This window comes from Scyliorhinus canicula, chromosome 6, assembly GCF_902713615.1.
Source record: "Scyliorhinus canicula chromosome 6, sScyCan1.1, whole genome shotgun sequence".
NCBI classification, from domain to species: Eukaryota; Metazoa; Chordata; class Chondrichthyes; order Carcharhiniformes; family Scyliorhinidae; genus Scyliorhinus; species Scyliorhinus canicula.
In genome coordinates this window covers 203,972,937-203,995,023 of record NC_052151.1, presented here as the reverse complement: position 1 = coordinate 203,995,023, position 22,087 = coordinate 203,972,937, and the positions used below count along the sequence as shown (strand labels likewise).

Here is a 22,087-nt window from a genome sequence, read left to right as displayed (position 1 = left end):
GTCCTCAATACCAACTCTGGACCCCATGAAGTCTCAAGGCTTCAGGTTAAATATGGGCAAGGAAACCTCCAGCTGATTACCACGTATCGGCCACCATCAGCTGACGAATCCATACCCTCCATGTTGAACATCACTTGGAGGAAGCACTGAGCGTGGCAATGGCGCAGAATATCTCTGGGTGGGGGACTTCAATGCCCATCACTAAGAGTGGCTCAGTAGTACCACCACAGAGACAGCTGACTGCATCCTGAAGGACATAGCTGCGAGGCTGTGACTGCAGCAGGTGGTGAGGGAGAATCATACTTGGCCTGATCCTCATTAATCCCTGCTGCAGATGCATCTGTCCATGACGGTATTGGTAGAAGTGACCACCGCACAGTCCTTGAGGAGACAAAGTCCTGTCTTCACATTGAGGATACCCTCCCTTGGGTTGTGTGCCATTAGCATCGTGCTCAATGGGACAGACCAATCAGATGTAGCAACTCAAGACTGGGCATCCATGAGGGACTGTGGGCCATCAGCAGCAGAATTGTATTCAATCACAATCTGCAACCTCATGGACCAGCATATCCTCCACTCTACCATTACCACGAAGCCAGGGGATCAACTCTGGTTAAATGAAGAGTGCAAGAGAATATGCCAGGAGCAACATCAGGCATACCGAAAAATAAGGTGTCAACCTGGTCAAGCTACAACACAGGACTATTTGTGTTCCAAACAGCATAAGCAACAAGTAATAAGCAGAATGAAGTGATAACACAACAAACAAATCAGATCTAAGCTCTGCAGCCCTGCCACAGCCAGCTGTGAATGGTGGTGGACAACTGAACAACTCACTGGTGGAGGTTGCTCCACAAATATCCCCATCCTCAATAATGGAGGAGCCCAGCACATACGTGCAAAAGACAAGGCTGAGGCATTCGCAATGTCATCAGCCAGAAGTACCGAGTGAATGATCCATCTCGGTCTCCTCCGATCCCCAGCATCACAGGTGTCAGTCTTCAGCCAATAGGATTCACTCCACGTGATATCAAGAAACGACTGAAACTGAGTACCCAAAAGCTATGATCCCTGACAATATTCGGCAACCATGATGTGGAGATGCCGGTGACTGAGGTGGGCACAGTAAGAAGTCTTACAACACCATGTTAAAGTCCAACAGGTTTGTTTCAAACACTAGCTTTCGGAGCACTGCTCCTTCCTCAGCTAAATGAAGAGATATGGTCCAGAAACATTTATATAGACAAATTGAAAGATTCAAGACAATGCTTAGAATGTGAGCATTTTCACCTAATTAAGTCTTTACAGATCCAAAGATAGGGGTAACCCCAGGTTAAAGAGTATGTCTCAAGCCAGGACAGTTGGTAGGATTTTGCAAGCCTAGACCAGATGGTGGGGGATGAATGTAATGCGACATGAATCCCAGGTCCCAGTTGAGGCCGCACTCAGCGCTCTGAAAGCTAGTGTTTGAAACAAACCTGTTGGACTTTAACCTGGTATTGTAAGACTTCTTACTATATTCGGCAATAGTACTGAAGACTTGTGCTTCAGAACTTGCCGCACCCCTCGCCCAGCTGTTCCAGTAGAGCTACAACACTGGCATCTACCTGGCAATGTGGAAAATTGCCCAGATGTGCCCTGAACACACGAAACAGGACAAATGAACCCAGCCAATTACCAACCAATCAGTCTACACTCTGTCATTAGCAAAGTGATGAAAGGAGTCATTAACAGTGCAATCAAGCAGCACTTACTCAGAAATAACCTGCTCACGAAAGCTGAGTTTAGATTCCACCAAGGCCACTCAGCTCCATTCGCGACTCCGCAAGACCTGGACAATATCCAGGCTTGGGCTGAAAAATGGCAAATTCAATTAACACCACACAAGTGCCAGTCAATGACTATCTCCTACAAGAGAGGATCTAGCCATCGGCCCCTGACATTCAATGGCATTACCATCGCTGAATCCCCCACAATAAACATCCTGGGGGTTACCATTGAGCAGAAACTGAACTGGACTAGCCATATTAATACTATGGCTACAAAGCAGGTCAAAGGCTAGGAATCCAAGGTGAATAACTCACCTCCTGACCCCTCCAAAAGCCTGTCCACCATCTGCAAGGCGGAAGTCAGGAGTGTAATGGAATACTCTCCACTTGCCTGAACTACCGCAGCTTCAACAACATTCAGAACAAAGAAGACCGCTTGATTGCTCCTCCTTCTACAAACATTCAAACCCTCCACCACCAACCAACAGTGGCAGCCGTTGGACCATCTACAAGATGCACTGCAGTAATTCACAAAGGTTCCTTAGACAGCATCTTCCAAACCCACAACTACTACCATCTAGATGGACAAGAGCATCAGATTCCTGGGAACCCCACCACCTGGAGGCGCCCCTCCAAGTCACTCACCACCTTGACTTGGAAATATATCTTCGTTCCTTCACTGTCACTGGTTCTCCCTCCCTAACAGCAGAATGGGTGTACCTACACCTCATCACCATCTTCTGCCCAACCCACCAATGAATTTTGGGATCTGGAACGTCAGGAACCTTATGAACAACAGCAACAGACTTGAAAGTTGCACCACCATCAGAGCCCGGGAACTCTGATACCACACATTGACATCGCCGCCCTGAGCGAGGCACAACCGGCAGGAGAACGCCAACGTAAAAACAAGGTGGCGGATACATCACCTTCTGGAAAGGCAAACTGGAAATTGTCTCTATGGGGTCATCTTCGCTGTAAAAAACAAATTGCCTGGACGTCTCAACGAACCCTCCCCCCCACCAACCCCGCAGGTTGAGCGAGTGCCTTATGACCCTACGACTCACCCTGGCCCATCACAACCATCAGTGCCTATGTCCCAACCCTAGATGTAATGGACGAGACAAAAGAAGCATTCTATTCTAGCCTCGGCCAATCGTTGTCCCGCATCCCAAAGAAGGTCAAGCTGATTCTCCTCGGCAATTTCAATGCTGGAGTTGAGAGGGATACAAACCTTGGAAAGGTGAGTTAGGCAAGGAAGGCATGGGTAAACCAAACACCAAAGGTGTCCTGCCCCTGATAAAATGTTTAGAACATGGCCTGATCATCACAAACATTCTGTTCCACCAGGGGGACAAGCAGAAGACCTCATGGCAACACACCCGCATGGCACCTCATAGACTATATCATCGTTAGAGCAAGGGACCACAAAGCATCACCTGTGCCACGAACAGAGCCGACAACTGCTGGACTGACTAATCTGCTCCACCATCTCCATCACACTGGCCCCAAATCGGCACAGACAGAAAAAACTCTGCAGCAGGAGACTCAATGTCACTGGACTCAAAGTCCCCGAGAAAGAAAAGCTAATCAGTCAGTGCCTCACAGTTAACCTGGGAATGACCAATGAGCCAGAGCCGCAGATTGGCAGTGCCTGGTCTGCCTTAAAAGCCACCATAGTCAGCACCAGCTCGGGCTCTCGGCCAGGAATCACCAATATTGGTTTGATGAGAACGATCAGGAGATCCAGGATCTCGACCGCAAACGTTACGTATTCCTGAACTGGCGGCTCGAGAGGAGACAAGCTTACAGGCTGAAGGCAACATCGAACTCATGACCTAAAAAACAGATGGTGGGTGTGAAGGATGCAGGAGACTCAGCAACTCACTGTGTGCAGCTTCTTCAGAGCAATTAAAACCAGCTATGGTCTGACTAGCCAGTGACCCACTCCACTGAGAGTCAAAAATGGAGAGGTGCTCAAAGACAGAGGATGTCAAGGCCTGGATAGAACATTTCGAGGACCTCCTCAACGAAGACACAGCCTTCGACGCAAGTGCCCTCGGCACAATTCCGCAACATGCTGCTCACGACCACCTCAGCGGAAACTTATCTCACCGATTGTGAGGTCGAACAAGCCACCCGACAGCTGAAAAGCAACAAGGCCTCCGGCGTAGATGGAGTCCCAGAGAAGTATTAAAATGCAGCAGGGAGGCACTCTTGACAAGAATCCACAACCTGGTCACCCTAGTTTCGAAAGAAGATCACAGAATTTGCAGTGCAGAAGGAGGCCATTCAGCCCATCGAGTCTACATTGGCCCTTGGAAAGAGCACCCCACTTAAGCCCATACTTCCAACCCATCCTCCTAACCCTACCCAGCCTTTTTTTGACATTAAGGGCAATTTAGCACGGCCAATCCAACTAACCTGCCCATCTTTGGACTGTGGGAGGAAACTGGAGCACCCGGAAGCAACCCTCGCAGACTCAGGGAGAACGTGTAGACTCCGCACAGACAGTGACCCAAGCCAGGAATCGAACCTTGGATCTGTGAAGCAACTGTGCTGACCACTGTGCTACCGTGCTGCTGGGTGATCTCAGAGACGCCGTGATTGTGACCATCTTCAAGAAAGGAGCCATGCCATTGTGGAAATTAGAGGGATTTCCTTCTCAACACCATGGGAAATTAATCGGAAGAATCCTCCTCCACTGCCTCCACCCAGTGACCGAAGAGCTCCTCCCCGAGTCTCAGCAGGGCTTCAGCCCACCAAGAGGCAAAATGGACAGGATCTTCAGCATGCGCTGAATCCAGGAAACGTTCAGGGAACAGCATGAACCTCTGTACGTAGCCTTCTTCGATTTCACAAAGAACCTCAACTCTGTCCACCGTGAGGGATCGTGGAACATCCTCCTAAAATTCGCGGAAATTCGTCATCATTCTCCACCCGCTCCACGATCCTCACCGTGATCCTCACCAATGGAGTCACTCAAACCCAATACATGTGAAAACTGGGGTCAAAAAGGATGGGTAATCGCACCAACACTGTTCTGCATCTTCCTCGCAGCAACACTCCATTCCATCAACCAGAAGCTTACCTCCCGGTCAAGGGGTAAACTGTTCAACCTTCGGCTCCAGGCCAGAACCAAGACCAGCCCAACTTCTGTCATCGAGTTGCAGTACGCATACGATGCCCATGTGTGCACAGACAGAGGCAGAGCTACAAACCGTTGTCGATGCATTCATCGAGGCACATGAAAGAATGGGCCTCAAACTAAACATTCGGAAAACAAAAGGTTCTCTACCAGCCTGCTCCTGCCAAACCTGTAGCAGAGTCTATGGATCTAGGATTGGACTTTATAGCCACCGCAGAACCCACCTCCCCAGAGTGGAAGCATGTCAGCCTCGACGCTGAGGGACTGCCCAGTAAAAAAGAAGTCTCCTTATTTAAGGAATTATGGAAGTAGGTTAACAGTTCAGAGAAGGTTCATTAGACTAATACCAGGAATGGGTGGGTTGTCTCATGAGGGAAGGTTGGAGAAGCTAGCTTTGCATCCACTATAGTTTTGAAGAAGATCAAAACTTTAAAGGTCCTGAGGGATATTGACAGGATTGATGTGGAGAGGATATTTCCTCTTGCCAGAAAATCCAGAACTAGGGGTCACTGTTGGAAAATAAAAGGTTGCTTATTTAAAACAAAGATGAGGAGAAATTGTTTCACTCAGAGGCTTGAAAGTCTCTATAATCCCTTCCGCAAAAGGCAGTAGAAGCAGTGTCTTTGAATATTTTTACGGTTATCAGGGGGAGGTAGAAATGTGGGGTTGAGGTTATAATTAATTTATCATGACCTTATTGAATGATGGAGTAGACTTACAGGGTTGAGAGGCCTACTCCTGCTCCTAATTTGTTTGTTCGTAGAACCTGCTCACTAATGTTCAGTTTGGACTTCACCAGGGTCACTCAGCTCCTGATCTTATTACAGCTTTCATCCAAACACTGGCAAAAGTGCTGAACTCAACAGGTGAGGAGTGACTACCTTTCACATTAAGGAAGCACCTCACTAAGTGTGGCATTAAGGAGCCCTGGCAAAACTGGCGTCAGTGGAAATGAGAGAGAAAACTCTCCGCTGGCACAATGGAAGGTAGTTGTGGTTTTTTAGTTAACACAATGTCAGTCAGTGGGGTGTAGTGATCTGACTGAGAAGTGGCAGGTCCGGGAGGCTTCCAGCATCCCAGATGGCGACATCTGCAGAAAGTGCACCCAACTGCGGCTCCAACAGGCCATATGGAACGGTTGGAGCAGCAGTTGGATGCACATAGGAGCATGCAGGTGGCGGAAAGAGTCATAGTGTCACAGTTATAGTGATGTGGTCACATCCTAGGTGCAGGCAGAGAGATGGGTGACTACCAGAAGGGGCAGGCAGTCAGTGCTGGTATCCTCTGTGGTTGTCCCCCTCTCGAACAGGTATACCTTTTGGATTCTGTTGGGGGGAATAGCTTATCAGGGGAAAACAGCAGCAGCCAGGGCAATGGCACCACGGCTGGCTCTGATGTTCAGCAGGGAGGCTAACAGTCCAGAAGAGCAATAGTCATAGGGGACTCTATAGTCAGGGGCACGGATAGACGCTTCTGTGGACGTGAAAGACTCCAGGATGGTATGTTGCCTCCCTGGTGCCAGGGTCCAGGATGTCTCAGGATGGGTAGCAGGCATCTTGAAGGGGGAGGGCAAACAGGCAGAGGTTGTGGTACATATTGGTACTAACAACATAAGCAAGAAGGGGAATGAGGTCCAGCAGCAGGAGTTCAGGGAGGTAGGCAGAAAGTTAAAAGACAGGACCTCGAGGGTTGTAATTTCAGGATTACACCATGTGCCAGTGAGGTGAGAAATAGGAAGATAGAGCAGCTAAACACTTGGCTAAACAGCTGGTGTAGGAAGGAGGGTTTCAGTTATCTGGACCACTGGGAGCTCTGCCGGGGCAGGTGTGACATAGAACATACAGTGCAGAAGGAGGCCATTCAGCCCATCGAGTCTGCACTGACCAACAAGCCCTCTTCCACCCTATCCCCATAACCCAATAACCCCTCCCAACCTATTTGGACACAAAGGGCAATTTAGCATGGCCAATCCACCGAACCTGCACGTCTTTGGCCTGTGGGAGGAAAACCAGAGCACCCGGAGGAAACCCATGCAGACACGGGGAGAATGTACAGACTCTGCAGTGTCCCAGTGGGGAATCAAACCAGGGACCCTGGTGCTGTGAAGCCATAGTGCTAGCCACTTGCACTACCATGCTATCCTTCTTATACCATGACCTGTATAAGAAGGATGGGTTGCATCCAAACTGGAGAGGCAAAATATCCTGGCCGCGAGGTTTGCTACTGTCACACGGGAGGGTTTAAACTAATATGGCAGGAGGGTGGGTACCAAAGCATAGAACATAGAACATTACAGCGCAGTACGGGCCCTTCGGCCCTCGATGTTGCGCCGACCTGTGAAACCATCTGAAGCCTATCTGACCTACACTATTCCATTTTCATCCATGTGTCTATCCATTGACCACTTAAATGTCCTTAAAGTTGGCGAGTCTACTACTGTTGCAGGCAGGGCGTTCCATACCCCTACTACTCTCTGAGTAAAGAAACTGCCTCTGACATCTGTCCTATATCTACCACCCCTCAATTTAAAGCTATGTCCCCTCATGTTGGTCATCACCATCCGAGGAAAAAGACTCTCACTGTCCACCCTATCTAACCCTCTGACTATCTTATATGTCTCTATTAAGTCACCTCTCAGCCTTCTCCTCTCTAACGAAAACAACCTCAAGTCGCTGAGCCTTTCCTCGTAAGACCGTCCCTCCATACCAGGCAACATTCTAGTAAATCTCCTCTGAACCCTTTCCAAAGCTTCCACATCCTTCCTATAATGTGGTGAGCAGAACTGCACGCAGTACTCCAGGAGCGGCCGCACCAGAGTTATGTACAGCTGCAGCATGACCTTGTGGCTCCGAAACTCAATCCCCCTACTGATAAAGGCTGGCACACCATATGCCTTCTTAACAGCCCTATTAACCTGGGTGGCAACTTTCAGGGATTTATGTACCTGGATGCCGAGATCTCTCTGTTCATCTACACTACCAAGAATCTTGCCATTAGCCCAGTACTCTGCATTCCTGTTACTCCTTCCAAAGTGAACCACCTCACGCTTTTCCGCATTAAACTCCATCTGCCACCTCTCAGCCCAGCTCTGCAGCTTATCTATGTCCCTCTGTATCCTATAACATCCTTCAGCACTATCCACAACTCCACCGACCTTCGTGTCATCTGCAAATCTACTAACCCATCCTTCTACAGCCTCTTCCAGGTCATTTATAAAAATGACAAAAAGCAGTGGCCCCAAAACAGATCCTTGCGGTACACCACTAGTAACTGAACTCCAGGATGAACATTTGCCATCAACCACCACTCTCTGTCTTCTTTCAGCTAGCCAATTACTGATCCAAACCGCTAAATCACCTTCAATCCCATACTTCCTTATTTTCTGCAATAGCCTACCGTGGGGAACCTTATCAAACGCCTTACTGAAATCCATATACACCACATCAACCGCTTTACCCTCATCCACCTGTTTGGTCTCCTTCTCAAAAAACTCAATAAGGTTTGTGAGGCATGACCTACCCTTCACAAAACCGTGTTGACTATCGCTAATCAACTTGTTCTTTTCAAGATGATTATAAACCCTATCTCTTATAACCTTTTCCAACATTTTACCCACAACCCAAGTGAGGCTCACAGGTCTATAATTACCAGGGTTGTCTCTACTCCCCTTCTTGAACAAGGGGACAACATTTGCTATCCTCCAGTCTTCCGGCACTATTCCTGTCGACAAAGACAACATAAAGATAAAGGACAAAGGCTCTGCAATCTCCTCCCTGGCTTCCCAGAGAATCCTAGGATAAATCCCATCTGGCCCAGGGGACTTAACTATTTTGACATTTTCCAAAATTGATAACACCTCCTCCTTTTGAACCTCAATTCCATCTAGCCTGGTCGACTGAACCTGAGTATTCTCCTCGACAACTTTGTCTTTCTCCAGTGTAAACGCTGATGAAAAATATCCATTTAACGCTTCCCCTATCTCCTCTGATTCCATACACAACTTTCCACTACTATCCTTGATTGGCCCTAATTTTACTCTAGTCATTCTTTTGTTCCTGATATACCTATAGAAAGCCTTAGGGTTTTCCTTGATCCTATCCGCCAACAACTTTTCGTGTCCTCTCCTCGCTCTTCTTAACTCTCCCTTTAGGTCCTTCCTGGCTAACTTGTAACTCTCAAGTGCCCTAACTGAGCCTTCATGTATCATCCTAACATAAGCCTTCTTCTTCCTCTTGACAAGTGCTTCAACTTCCTTAGTAAACCACAGTTCCCTTGCTGACAACTTCCTCCCTGCCTGACAGGTACATACTTATCAAGGACACGCAGTAGCTGTTCCTTGAAAAAGCTCCACATTTTGATTGTACCCATCCCCTGCAGTTTCCTTCCCCATCCTATACATCCTAAATCTTGCCGAATAGCATCATAATTGCCTTTCCCCCAGCTATAATTCTTGCCTTGCGGTATATACCTATCCCTGCCCATTGCTAAAGTAAACATAACCGAGTTGTGATCACTATCACCAAAGTGTTCACCTACATCTAAATCTAACACCTGGCCGGGTTCATTATATAGTACCAAATCCAGGCCTCACCCCTTGTTGGCCTGTCTACATACTGTGTCAGAAAACCCTCCTGCACACACTGCACAAAAACTGACCCATCTATAGTACTCGAACTATAGTATTTCCAGTCAATATTTGGAAAGTTAAAGTCCCCCATAACAACTACCCTGTTACTCTCGCTCCTGTCGAGAATCATCTCTGCAATTCTTTCCTCTACATCTCTGGAACTATTCAGAGGTCTATAGACAACTCCCAACAGGGTGACCTCTCCTCTCCTGTTCCTAACCTCGGCCCATACTACCTCAGTAGACGAGTCCTCAAACGTCCTTTCTACCGCCGTAATACTTTCCTTGATTAACAATGCCACACTCCCCCCTCTTTTACCATCTTCTCTGTTCTTACAGAAACATCTAAATCCTGGAACCTGCAACAACCATTCCTGTCCCTGCTCTACCCATGTCTCCAAGCAAAAGGTCAGAAGGTGAAAACATTGAGGGAGAACGAGGAAATAGGGCCAGTAGGGCTCTGAGGAAGAGCAGGCAGGGAGATGTTACTGAAAACAGCAGGACTGGTTATCTGAAGTGCATATGTTTTAATGCAAGAAGTATAACATAGATTTGATGGAATTTACAGTGCCGGAGGCCATTCGGCCCATCGAGTCTGCATTGGGTCTTGGAAAGAGCACCCTACCCAAACCCACACCTCCACCCTATCCCCATAACCCAGTAACCCCACCCAACACCAAGGGCAATTTTGGACACTAAGGGCAATTTAGCATGACCAATCCACCTAACCTGCACATCTTTGGACTGTGGGGGGAAACCGGAGCACCCGGAGGAAACCGACGCACACACGGGGAGAACATGCAGACTCTGCACAGACAGTGACCCAAGAATGGAATCGAACCTGGGACCCTGGAGCTGTGATGCAATTGTGCTAACCACCATGCTACCATAACAGGTAAGACAGGTGGGACTTAAAAGCCTGGATTAGTACTTGGAACTCTGATGTTGTTGCCATGACAGACTCCTGGTTGCGGGAAGGATAGGATTGGCAGCTAAACATTCCAGAATTTAGATGTTTCAGGCTGGATAGAGGGGGATGTAAAAGGGTTGGAGGAGCTGCGCCACTGGTTAGGGGGAATATCACAGCGGGACAGCGAAAGAACACCTCACAGGGCAGCAAGGCTATATGGGTAGAGATCAGGAATAAGAAGGATGCAGTCACAACGTTGGAGATTTACTACAGGCTTCTCAACAGCCAGGGGACAAAAAGGAGCAGATAGGTAGACAGATTTTGGAAAGGAGTAAAAGCAACAGGGTTGTTGTGATGGGAGACTTTAACTTCCCCAATATTGACTGGGACTAACTTAGTGCTAGGGGCTTGGACGGAGCAGAATTTGTAAGGAGCACTTCTTAAAACAATATGTAGATAGTTAAACTAGGGAAGGGGCTGTACTAGATCTGGTATTGGGGAATGAGCCCGGCCAGGTGGTAGAAGTTTCAGTTGGGGGGCATTTCGGGAACAGTGACCACAATTCAGTAAGTTTTAAAGAGCAGGTGGACAAGGATAAGAGTGGTCCTCGGGTGAATGTGCTAAATTCGGGGAAGACTAATTATAACAATATTAGGCGGGAACTGAAGAACCTAGATTTGGGACGGATGTTTGAGGGTAAATCAACATCTGACTTGTGGGAGGCTTTCAAATGTCAGTTGAAAGGAATTCAGGACTGGCATGTTCCTGTGAGGAAGAAGGATACATATGGCAAATTTCAGGAACCATGGATAACGAGAGATATTGTAGGCCTTGTCAAAAAGCAAAAGGAGGTATTTGTCAGGGATAAAGGCTGGGAACAGACGAAGCCTGTGTGGAATATAAGGAAAGTAGGAAGGCACTTAAGCAAGGAGTCAGGAGGGCTAGAAGAGGTCATGAAAAGTCACTGGCAAATAGAGTTAAGGAAAATCCCAAGGCTTTTTACACGTACATAAAAAGCAAGAGGGTAGCCAGGGAAAGGGTTGGCCCACTGAAGGACAGGGCCGGGAATCTATGTGGAGCCAGAGGAAATGGGAGAGGTACTAAATGAATTCCATGCATCAGTATTCACCAAAGAAAAGGAATTGGTGGATGTTGAGTCTGGAGAAGGGTGTGTAGATAGCCTGCGTCACATTGAGATCCAGAAAGAAGAGGTATTGGGCATCTTGAAAAATATTACGGTGGGTAAGTCCCCAGGGCCTGATGGGATCTACCCCAGAATACTGAAGGACGCAAGAGAGAAAATTTCTGAGGCCTTGACAGAAATGTTTCGATCCTCACTGTCTTCAGGTGATGTCCCGGAGGACTGGAGAAAAGCCAATGTTGTCCCTTTGTTGAAGAAGGGTAGCAAGGATAATCCAGGGAACTACAGGCCGGTGAGCCTTACATCAATGGTAGGGAAATTACTGGAGAGAATTCTTTGAAACAGGATCTACTCCCATTTGGAAGCAAGTGGACATATTATCGAGAGGCAGCACGATTTTGTGAGGGGGAGGTCGTGTCTCATGAACTTGATAGAGTTTTTTGAGGAAGTAACAAAGATTATTGACGCAGGTAGGGCAGTAGACTTTGTCTATATGGACATGAGTAACGCCTTTGACATGGTCCCTTGTGGCAGACTGGTACAAAAGGTGAAATCACACAGGATAAGGGGTGAGCTGGTAAGATGGATACAGAACTGGCTAGCTCATAGAAGATAGAGGTTAGCAATGGAAGGATGCTTTTTTGATTGGAGGACTGTGACGAGTGGTGTTCTGCAGGGTTCAGTGCTGGGACCTTTGCTGTTCGTAGTATATTTAAATAATTTGGAGGAAAATGTAACTGGTCTGATTAGTAAGTTTGCGGATGACACAAAGGTACAAAGGTTGGTGGAATTGCAGATAGCGATGAGCACTGTCAGAGGATACAGCAGGATTTAGATCGTTTGGAGACTTGGGTGGAGAGATGGCAGATGGAGTTTAATCCGGGCAAATGTGAGGTAATACATTTTGGAAGGTCTAATACAGGTCGGTGTACAGTGAATGATAAAACCCTTGCGTATTGACAGTCAGAGAGATCTAGGTGTACAGGTCCACAGGTGACTGAAAGGGGTAGCACAGGTGGAGAAGGTCGTTAAGAAGGCATACGGCATGCTTGCCTTCATTGGCCGGGCATTGAGTATAAACATTGGAAAGTCATGTTGCAGCTGTATAGAACCTTAGTTAGGCCACACTTGGGCGTATAGTATTTAATTCTGGTTGCCACACTGCCAGAATGATGTGGAGGCTTTAGATGGGGTGCATGAGAGATTTACCAGGATGTTGCCTGGTATGGAGGGCATTAGCAATGATGAAATGAATGAAAATGAAAATCGCTTATTGTCACGAGTAGGCTTCAATGAAGTTACTGTGAAAAGCCCCTAGTCGCCACATTCCGGCGCCTGTTCGGGAAGGCTGTTACGGGAATTGAACCGTGCTGGCCTGCCTGGGTCTGCTTTCAAAGCCAGTGATTTAGCCCAATGTGCTAAACAGCCCCTGATGAGAGGTTGAATAAACTTGGTTTGTTCTCACTGGAACGATGGAAGTTGAGGGGCGACCTGATCGAGGTCTACAAAATTATGAGGGGCATAGACAGAGTGGATAGTCAGAGACTTTTTACCAGGGTGGAGGGGTCAATTACAAGGGGGCATATGTTTAAGGTGCGAGGGGCAGGCTTCGAGGAGATGTACGAGGCAAGCTTTTTTTTTTTACAGAGGGTAGTGGGTGCCTGGAACTTGTAGCCAGAGAAGGTGGTGGAAGTAGGGACGATAGTGACGTTTAAGGGGCATCTTGACAAATACATGAATAAGATGGGATTGGAGGGATACGAAACCCCGGAAGTGAAGAAGATTTTAGTTTGGATGGGCAGCATGGTCGTCGCAGGCATGCAGGGCTGAAGGGCCTGTTCCTGTGCTGTACTTTTCTTTGTTCTTTGTTTATTATTTTGGAGACATCACTGCAGGAGTTTTTCAGGGTAGTGTTTCAGGCCTAACCATCTTCAGCTATTTCATCAATGATCCTCCCTCCAGCACAATGTCAGAAGTGGGAATGTTTGCCGATGATTGCACAATGTCGAGCACCATCCACAACTCCTTCAAATAGTGAACCAGTTCATGTCTGTATGCAGCAAGACTTGAAAACTTCAGGATTAAGCTTCGAAGTGACCGGCGATGACGATCTCATCAAGAGTGGATTCATGCATCTTCCTTGGCATTACCTTCACTGAAACCTCCACACTGTCAACATCCTGGAGAGTTACCATTGACCAGTAACTTAATTGGATCAAGGATACAAAGAGCATATAAAGAGGTTGGAAATTCTGGGGCTGGTAACTCACCACCCAACCTCCCAAAGTCTGTCCACCATCTACAGGGCACAAATCAGGAGTGTGATGGAATACCCTCCACTTTACTGGATGAGTGCAATTCCAACAACACTCAAGAAGCTTGATATCATCCATGACAAAGTAGTTCACTTGACTGGCACCCCATCCTCCACATTCACGATTTGATCTTTCCACCACTGACGCACAGTAGCAGCAGTTTGTACCATCTACTGGATGCACTGCAGGAGCTCACCAAGGCTCCTTCGACAGCACCTTCCAAGGACACGAATGGCAAATGTATGGGAACACCACCACCTTCAAGTTCCCCTCCAAACCACACACTATCCTGACTTGGAAATATATCTCAGTTCCTTCACTGTCTCTCGTTCAGAATCCTGGAACGTCCACGTTATGGATCTTCCTACAATGCATGGACTGCAGTGATTGAAGAAAGCAGCTCACCACCAACTCCTGAAGGGGTAATAAATGCTGGCCTAGCCAGTGAATCCCATATCCCATAAATGAATGAAAAGTAATGAATAGAACTGAGAGAAATTTTAAATAATTAGACCTGACAAGGTATTTTTACGCAATTATCAAAATTTAAGATATTTCACTCTCCCCACCAAAAAACATCTGATTATTAATGATGCTAGTAGGACTTATTTTCCCTTGTGATCTGTCGTCCTTATAGTTTACAGTTGGTTATAGTTGGGCAGCACGGTAGGACAGTGAAAGGCACTGTGGCTTCACAGCTCCAGGGTCCCAGGTTCGATTCCCCACTGGGTCACTGTCTGTGCGGAGTTTGCACGTTCTCCGTGTGTCTGTGTGGGTTTCCTCCAAGTGCTCCGGTTTCCTCCCACAGTCAAAAGACATGAAGGTTAGGTGGATTGGCCATGCTAAATTGCCCTGTGTCCAGAAACGTTAGGAGGGGTTATTGGGTTACGGGGATATGGTGTAAGTAAGGCCTTAAGTGGGTCGGTGCAGACTCGATGGGCCGAATGGCCTCCTTTTGCACTGTATGTTCTATGTTTATATGGTTTATAATTGTTATTATTTCTGAAGCATTGTTTTCCGCAATGATGTTTATTATGTTTTGAATATTTCTATTATGTTAATAGATATCACTGTTCCTTTTCAAATTAATTCTGTACTCATACATTTCAGTCACCACTTCATAAACAAACAACTTGTTAGCAAAGGCATAATTTGTATTTTCCACCTTGGAATTTTACACTTCTTATTTTGTGAAGCTTTTCTGAGTTGGCCTCTTTTGCAACAATGAAAATACCAGCGATAGACCAAACAAAGTTACCTCAGCCCTTCGCATTTGTGCAGAATGGGTTCCAGCCGCTGGAGTCCTTCACATTGAATGTAGCACTTCTGTAGACTGAGATATTTTATTGTATCACAGAGTCCAATGGTCTGAGATAGGACCGCACAGTCAATTGGGGTCAATCGCAATTCACAAAATGAAAGTGTTTCCATAGAACCCACTGTAGACTGAGCCAGCATTTTATTCTGAGACTCAAACAGGTAGTGGAATGTGTTCAGGAGGTTCCTTTTACCAGTTTCACCTGCTGTGTTTCCAATTTGTCCTTCAACCTTCTCCTTCACCCAGTCAATGACTTGACTTGTTTGATGAAGAAATGGATCCAGAAACTTTTCCAAGGGCCGAGCTGCCTGTGGGGAGGAGAGTCCAACAACAAAACGGAGAAATATCTCAAATCGCCCATCTTCCTTGCGGTTAGTTTCCCTGAGGAGTTTCTGGATGTCCCTGGGATTTGGAGTCAAGAATTGGGCGAGTGCAGCTGCAAACTCTTGGATGGTGAGGTGTGGGAATGTGTAAACCACACTCTGGGCAGAATCATCTCTCTCCAAAAGTTCCATCAGAAACCCAGACAGGAACTGGGAAGGTTGCAGATTGTACTTGATCAAATCTCCATTTCTAAACACAATCTTCTTCTCGGAGACTCCTGTGAAGGCCATCTCACCAAGCTTCAGTAACACATCACGGGGGCTTTCAATCTCTCGTCTATGGTTTTCCAGAATGTTGTAAATATAGTAGGAATATAGTTGGGTGATGGTCTTGGGAACTTGCTGCTGTCTCCAGTCTGTTTGTGTAAAGAAGGGACCCAGTGACAGACCGAGGATCCAGCAGTAGGAAGGGTTGTAGCACATGGTGTACAGGATCCCGTTCTCCTCCACGTGTTTGAAAACAGCTGCTGCCACTGTCTGATCTTCAAAAAACTTGTTGAAATATTCCTTCCGTTCATCACCAACAAACCCCAGGATTTCAGCCCAGACATTGATCTTAACCTTTTCCAATAAATGGAATGTAGTAGGACGGCTGGTCACTAGCACTGAACATCCTGGGAGCAGCTTGTGCTGTATTAAACTGTACACAATGTCAGACACTTCACACCAGCCTTCGGGACCTGTGCACATTGACTGAGGTTCTGGATTTCTATGATTGTCAGCAAAATTAGTACTATCCTTGAATTCATCCAAACCATCGAATATAAACAGCAATCCCTCGGGGTTCTTCCAGAGTTCTCCCAGAACATTCCCAAAGTAAGGATAGAAAAACAGAATCAGATTTCTGAGGTTTATTCTGCAGTTAATGGTGTTCAAATCCCGGAATTTAAAACTGAAAACAAATTGAAAGTGTGGGTATATTTTCCCAGTGGCCCAGTCATAAACAATCTTTTGTACCATTGTTGTTTTTCCAATTCCTGGGACTCCACTCACTGCTGCTGAACTGCCGGGGTTAGATTTTTTCGGGGAAAAGCTGCTCTGGAACAACTGATCAGTTCGGATTTTTTCCAGTTCTCTCCGGAGATGTTTCTTTCTCCACTCTTCATGGTCTCGGCCTCTTGCCAGCAGTTCATGTTCTACAAGTGTCCGATCTCGAACAGTAGAAATGATCGTTAGCTCAGCGTATCGGTCAACAAGCTGCAAAATCTTAACCTTCTCCTTTATGAGGATAGTGTTCACTGTCAGTGTTTCAGTTTGTACCCGGAGTGTCTCCTTGTGTTTATGTTGAACATCTTCAATTAGAACAACAGACAAAAAGTGGGTTTCAATGTTTGTTATTTTGATATAAAAACAACTTCCCAAGTCTATTTCAGCATTCAGTAAAATGGGACAAGTTTTAGTTCACAGTTGCAACAGAGGTACATGTACAAATTAAAACTCAATTTCTGGAATCATTGCCTGAGAGGTACCAGTGGCCGAGGAACAGTTTAAATCCTCACTTTCTTCTAATTTTTATTGAACAAGGAGATTTCTATTAAGGTGATATTTTCTCTCCAATGGTCACCATATGGCGGAACATGGATATTTCTATATGGGTGATATTTTCTCTCTAATGGTTAATACTATGTGACCTGTCCTGTTCGACAAACAATGCATTACAGATCCTCACACGATCCTCGTTAGAAGCCATGCGGAGGAGTTCTAGTGAAGATGGTCCTCAGCTGTGAGTTGTGACCCCAATGGGTTCACAGACATTGTTAGAAATCATGAGTTCCCTCTCTTCCAAGGCAGCTTTTCTGACAGTGAAGGGGAGACGGACTCCCCAGTCATGGATTCACTCAATGCCGCCACACAGCCCAAAATGCTCTTGAATCTTGTGCACTTGAATCGTAGGGAACACTTTGAATGGCGAGCTGGCCAAGGATGTTTTTTGACACTGACTTAGCGGGAGGGCTGAATAGGCAAATCAGACTAACTGACGTATCTGCAGTTACAGGAAATACGGGACATCATGATGCAGAGATAGAAAGGTTTGTCGGAAGTTCACACTTTGCTACATTCCTGCTGCAACCTAGCTGTTGTCTCAGGTTCCTTCACCCCAGGATGGTAACTCTGCTGGACCAAAAGCTGGAGAGAGGGTATGTGGCGGTGTTGGGGGAAAGAGAGGCAGTGGGCAGGGAGGTGGGGCATGGTGTGGTAAGGAAGAGTCTGAGCAGTGTGACTTGGGGGAGGGGGTGTGTTCGTTCATGGGACGAGGAAGTCGCAGGCTGTGCCAGCATTTATTGCCCATTCCTAATTGCCCTTGAGGGGCGGTTAAGAGTCAACCACGTTGCTGTGGGTCTGTAGTCACATAGGTCAGACGGGGTAAGGATGGCAGATTTCCTTCCCTAAAGGACATCAGTGAACCAAATGGGTTTTTACGACAATCAACAATGGTTTCATGGTTATCACTAGACTTTTAATTCTAGATTTTTATTGAATTCAAATTTCACCATCTGCAGTGGTGCGGATTGAACCTGGGCCCCCAGTCTCTGGACTACTAGTCCAGGGACAATATCACTACGCCAGCGCCTCCCATAGTACCCAGGAACGCCCCACCCCAAGTCATTCACCATACTGACTTGGAAATATAGCGCCGTTCCTTCACTGTCGCTGGGTAAATCTTGGAACTCCCTCCCTAACAGCACTGTGGGTGCACCTTGGGACTGCAGCGATTCAAGAAGCCAGCTCAGCATCACCTTCTGAAGGACAACTAGAGATGGGCAATAAATGCTGGCCTAGCCAGCGACGCCCACAACCTGTAAATTGATTTTATAAAGAATATTTTGGGGGAAGGGGAGAGGGGTTGATTCCAGTGTGAATTGGATGGAAGGGAAGAAGGGGCTGATTTCAGTGTGTGTTGCTGTAGGGAGTGGGGGAGAGGTGCTGAGGATTGCTGATTTTACTTTTGCTCGTGTCACGTTAATTTCAACTGTTACAGGGAGTCACAGGGAGTAAAGTTTGTGAAGTACTGTCCTCATGGGACAAGCTCAGAAACAGCCATTGATACTAAACTTCTGCACAATTGAAAAATAGGACACAGAATATCACAGAAGGGGCCTGATACTGTTGTCTCTGGGGGAATGGGACAGTTAAGCGCCGACGTTTCAGCGCCGCCGTTTCAGCGGCAGGACGTTTCAGCGCCAAATATTTCAGCGCCAAATATTTCAGCGCCAGGACGTTTCAGCGCTCATTCATTCAGAAATCATTCTTGAGTATGGTCACAGGTATGACACAGGTATACCAGCTTTTACACTTAGTTATTTGGTTGTCTTTAGATTTTGTTGGAGTTTTATTATGATTACTGTTTAGATAAAGTTAGAGTTTAGTTAACAAGTTTTTATACTAACTTAGCTATTTGGTAAATTCCTTTTGGTAAATTTGGTAAGTTCCATATCTTTAAACCCATGGCTGAATCAGTGAAAAGCAAGCGAGGCAGAGAGAAGTTCTGTCATGAAGGTTTTATATATCGTTTTGACAAAGAAAGCAAGAAACAAAAGCAAGTTAAGTTTTGGCGATGCCATGAGGATGGTAGGTGCAAGGCCCGCATTCACACGTTAGAAAGAGAGGTGATCGGAAAGATCAACGAACACTCATCCCCCATCTGTAGTTGCTATCGAAGTGGAAAAGGTCATAACTGATGCGAGAGACCGGGCTGAAAAGACTTGTGAGCCTCCAAGTACGATTATCAACAAGTGCATTGAAAAAATGTCCGTGGCAGGTATGGCACAGTTACCAAACAGGCAGGCAATGCGAAAAATTATTCATAGAAAATGAGACGAAGTTAATCAGGTCCCCGATAATCCAAGATCGATTCAAGAGCTTCAGTTACCTCATGAATACATGATGTATAAACCCACCCCAGAAACCGAGGAAAATTTCTGTTTAAAGGATAGTGGTACGAACAACGAACGGATTATTATATTTGGGAGAGAGAGTTGGTTAGAACACATGGCAACTTCCACGACTTGGTATGCTGACGGAACATTTGCGGTAGCACCACACCTATTTTATCAAGTTTATATTATCATGGTTAGGAAAAATAACGGAGTTCACCCTGTATTGTACGCGCTTTTACAAAACAAACAGTATGCGACCTATATGATGTTATTTGCAATGGTAAAAGAGATGATTACAAATGCAGGACCTGCCATTATCAATTGTGATTTTGAACGTGCTGCTTTTACTGCTATGAAAGACTCCTTCCCCAATATAGAAGTAAGAGGCTGCCTTTTTCATCTCTCTCAAAATATACTGAGGCAGATAACTGGTTTTGGTCTCATGCGTTTATATAAGAGCAATCCCGATTTTGCATTACATTCGAAAATGATAACTGCCCTATGTTTTGTGCCAGTTGACGACCTTGACAGTCACGTGGATTCTTTAGCAGGTAATTTACCGGAGGAGTTAATTCCGGTTTTAAACTATTTCGAAGACAATTATATCGGCCGTCCTAATCGCCGAGGAGCAGGCAGACGAAGTCCTTTATTTCCTACCGAGATGTGGAATATGTATCAAAGAACATTAGATGGGGATGACAGAACAAATAACTATGCTGAGGCGGCCAACAGGAGATTGAAAAGTGAACTGTTAATGTCACACCCAACTATCTGGAAGTTCATTGATGTCCTTAAGCATGTTCAAAAGGGAAGAGATGAACACTTCGAGAAACGTTTAGCTGGCAATGAACCTCAATTAAAATTACTTAAATATAGAAAAGCTGATGAGAGGATATTGAAAATTGTTTCCGAATATGGCAGCAGGAATGAAATTGACTACCTTCGTTCAATAGGGCACAATTTAACAAACTAAATGCGTTTTTTCCAATGAATATCCAATGAATGTCCAATGAACTTTCCTTTTAATGATTGATTTTATGAACTTACAGATTTGTAAATTGTTTTAATGTACTGTTTTTGGATCTTTATAAGTGGATCTTTTACAATAAAAACATTTAGTTAACACTTGAGTTTTATTTCATTTTATGAACTTACAGATTTGTAAATTGCTTAGTGCCAAAAAAAATTCTGCCGTAACTATATGACAACATTGGAGAATTTTTTTTTTCTGGCGCTGAAATGTCCTGGCGCTGAAACGGCAGCGCTGAAACAGCTGCGCTGAAACGGCGGCGCTGAAACGTACCGCACCCTGTCTCTGGATAGCACAGTGCTGTGGGACTCATGTAGCCTCCTCTTTCACAGACTGGGTGGGAGGGTGGTGGTGGTGGAGTGCTGTTGTGAGGTGAGTGGGGTTGACAAAGGCAAGCAATGTGAAAGGAGGGTTGTGCATGGGGATGGTGAGAAGGGCAAGGAGGCACAATAGCAGGCAGAGAGCAAGGAGGTACCTCCGCAACAAAAGAAATGGAGAATAAAAAGGGATACATTGTTGTTCCAGCACTCAGGAAGGTTATCTGGGGGATTATCTGCAGTTTTATAGTTACCAAACCACCAGTAAAGGTTACTGTCATTCTGAAGATATAGACTCTGATAATGGACTCTTGGCAAATGGTGACGTGGATGCAAAATATGTCCCTAGTCAGAAAAGGGAATCTTGCCGGCAAGATCACCTTTTCTGATTTTCTCTGCCCCTCGCTGGTGAGGTAATGAGGTTCCTGTCCTTTCATTTCAATAAATTACCATCTAATTCCCCACTGAATCGACCCTTCACATTAGGAAAATCCCCCCTTGTATGTGTGTACATCACGTGTACAACTGTGTTTCAAAAATGGGAACCAGGTGAAAGGAACTGGCCGTGGGCACACAGGTAAGTATAGCCCCTGGAGAGAGAGGGGTGAAGTCCAAGCAGTGCCCTGGCCCTGCCCATTGGCACCCTGGATGTACTGCCAGCACGCAATGCAAGTGTTCCGGGGTAGTGCATACATGGGTCAGTGCCAAGGGGCTCTGTCTCGGATGGGCTCCATTGCTGGGGGGGGGGGGGGGGGGGGGAGAGAAGAGACCCTCATCCTGGAGGGGTGGGAGTAGTTCTTATTTTTTTAATTGGTATCCTATCACGGGATTCCTAGTGTTACTGGCTTTTTCTAACCGCACCCCACCATTGAGACGGCATGGGCCATGCCTGCCAATTATTTTTTTTTTTTTGCACAGAATACTGCTTTTTCTGGGGAGAAGGGAAACTGTGCCGCCAATGAACTGCACGTCAGTTTTCTCGCCTCAGCCAGAACTGTGTGGAAAAATTTCCCCTGGGCTGGTTTAGCTCAGTGAGCTAGACAGCTGGTTTGTGATGCAGAACAAGGCCACCAGTGCTGGTTCAATTCCTGTACCAACTGAGAATTCTGAATTCTCCCTCTGTGTACTCGAACATTCGCCAGAATGTGCCGACTTAGGGGCATTTCACAGTAACTTCATTGCGGTGTTAATATAAGCCTAGTTGTGACAATGAAGGTTATTTATTTATTTATTTAGCGTAGTAAGAACAGAA

General features: G+C 46.2%; 1 protein-coding gene across 6 annotated transcripts in view; it reads right to left on the bottom strand.

Moving 5' to 3' along the window:
* LOC119967813 (NACHT, LRR and PYD domains-containing protein 3-like) overlaps window positions 1-22,087 on the bottom strand; it is an 86,408-nt gene that overhangs the window by 27,386 nt on the left and 36,935 nt on the right. For all 6 annotated transcript variants that reach the window (XM_038800823.1, XM_038800819.1, XM_038800824.1 and 3 more), the window contains one exon: window positions 15,168-16,902. In XM_038800823.1, the coding sequence (XP_038656751.1) occupies window positions 15,168-16,902 (1,735 nt within the window). The remainder of the gene's footprint in view (window positions 1-15,167; window positions 16,903-22,087) is intronic.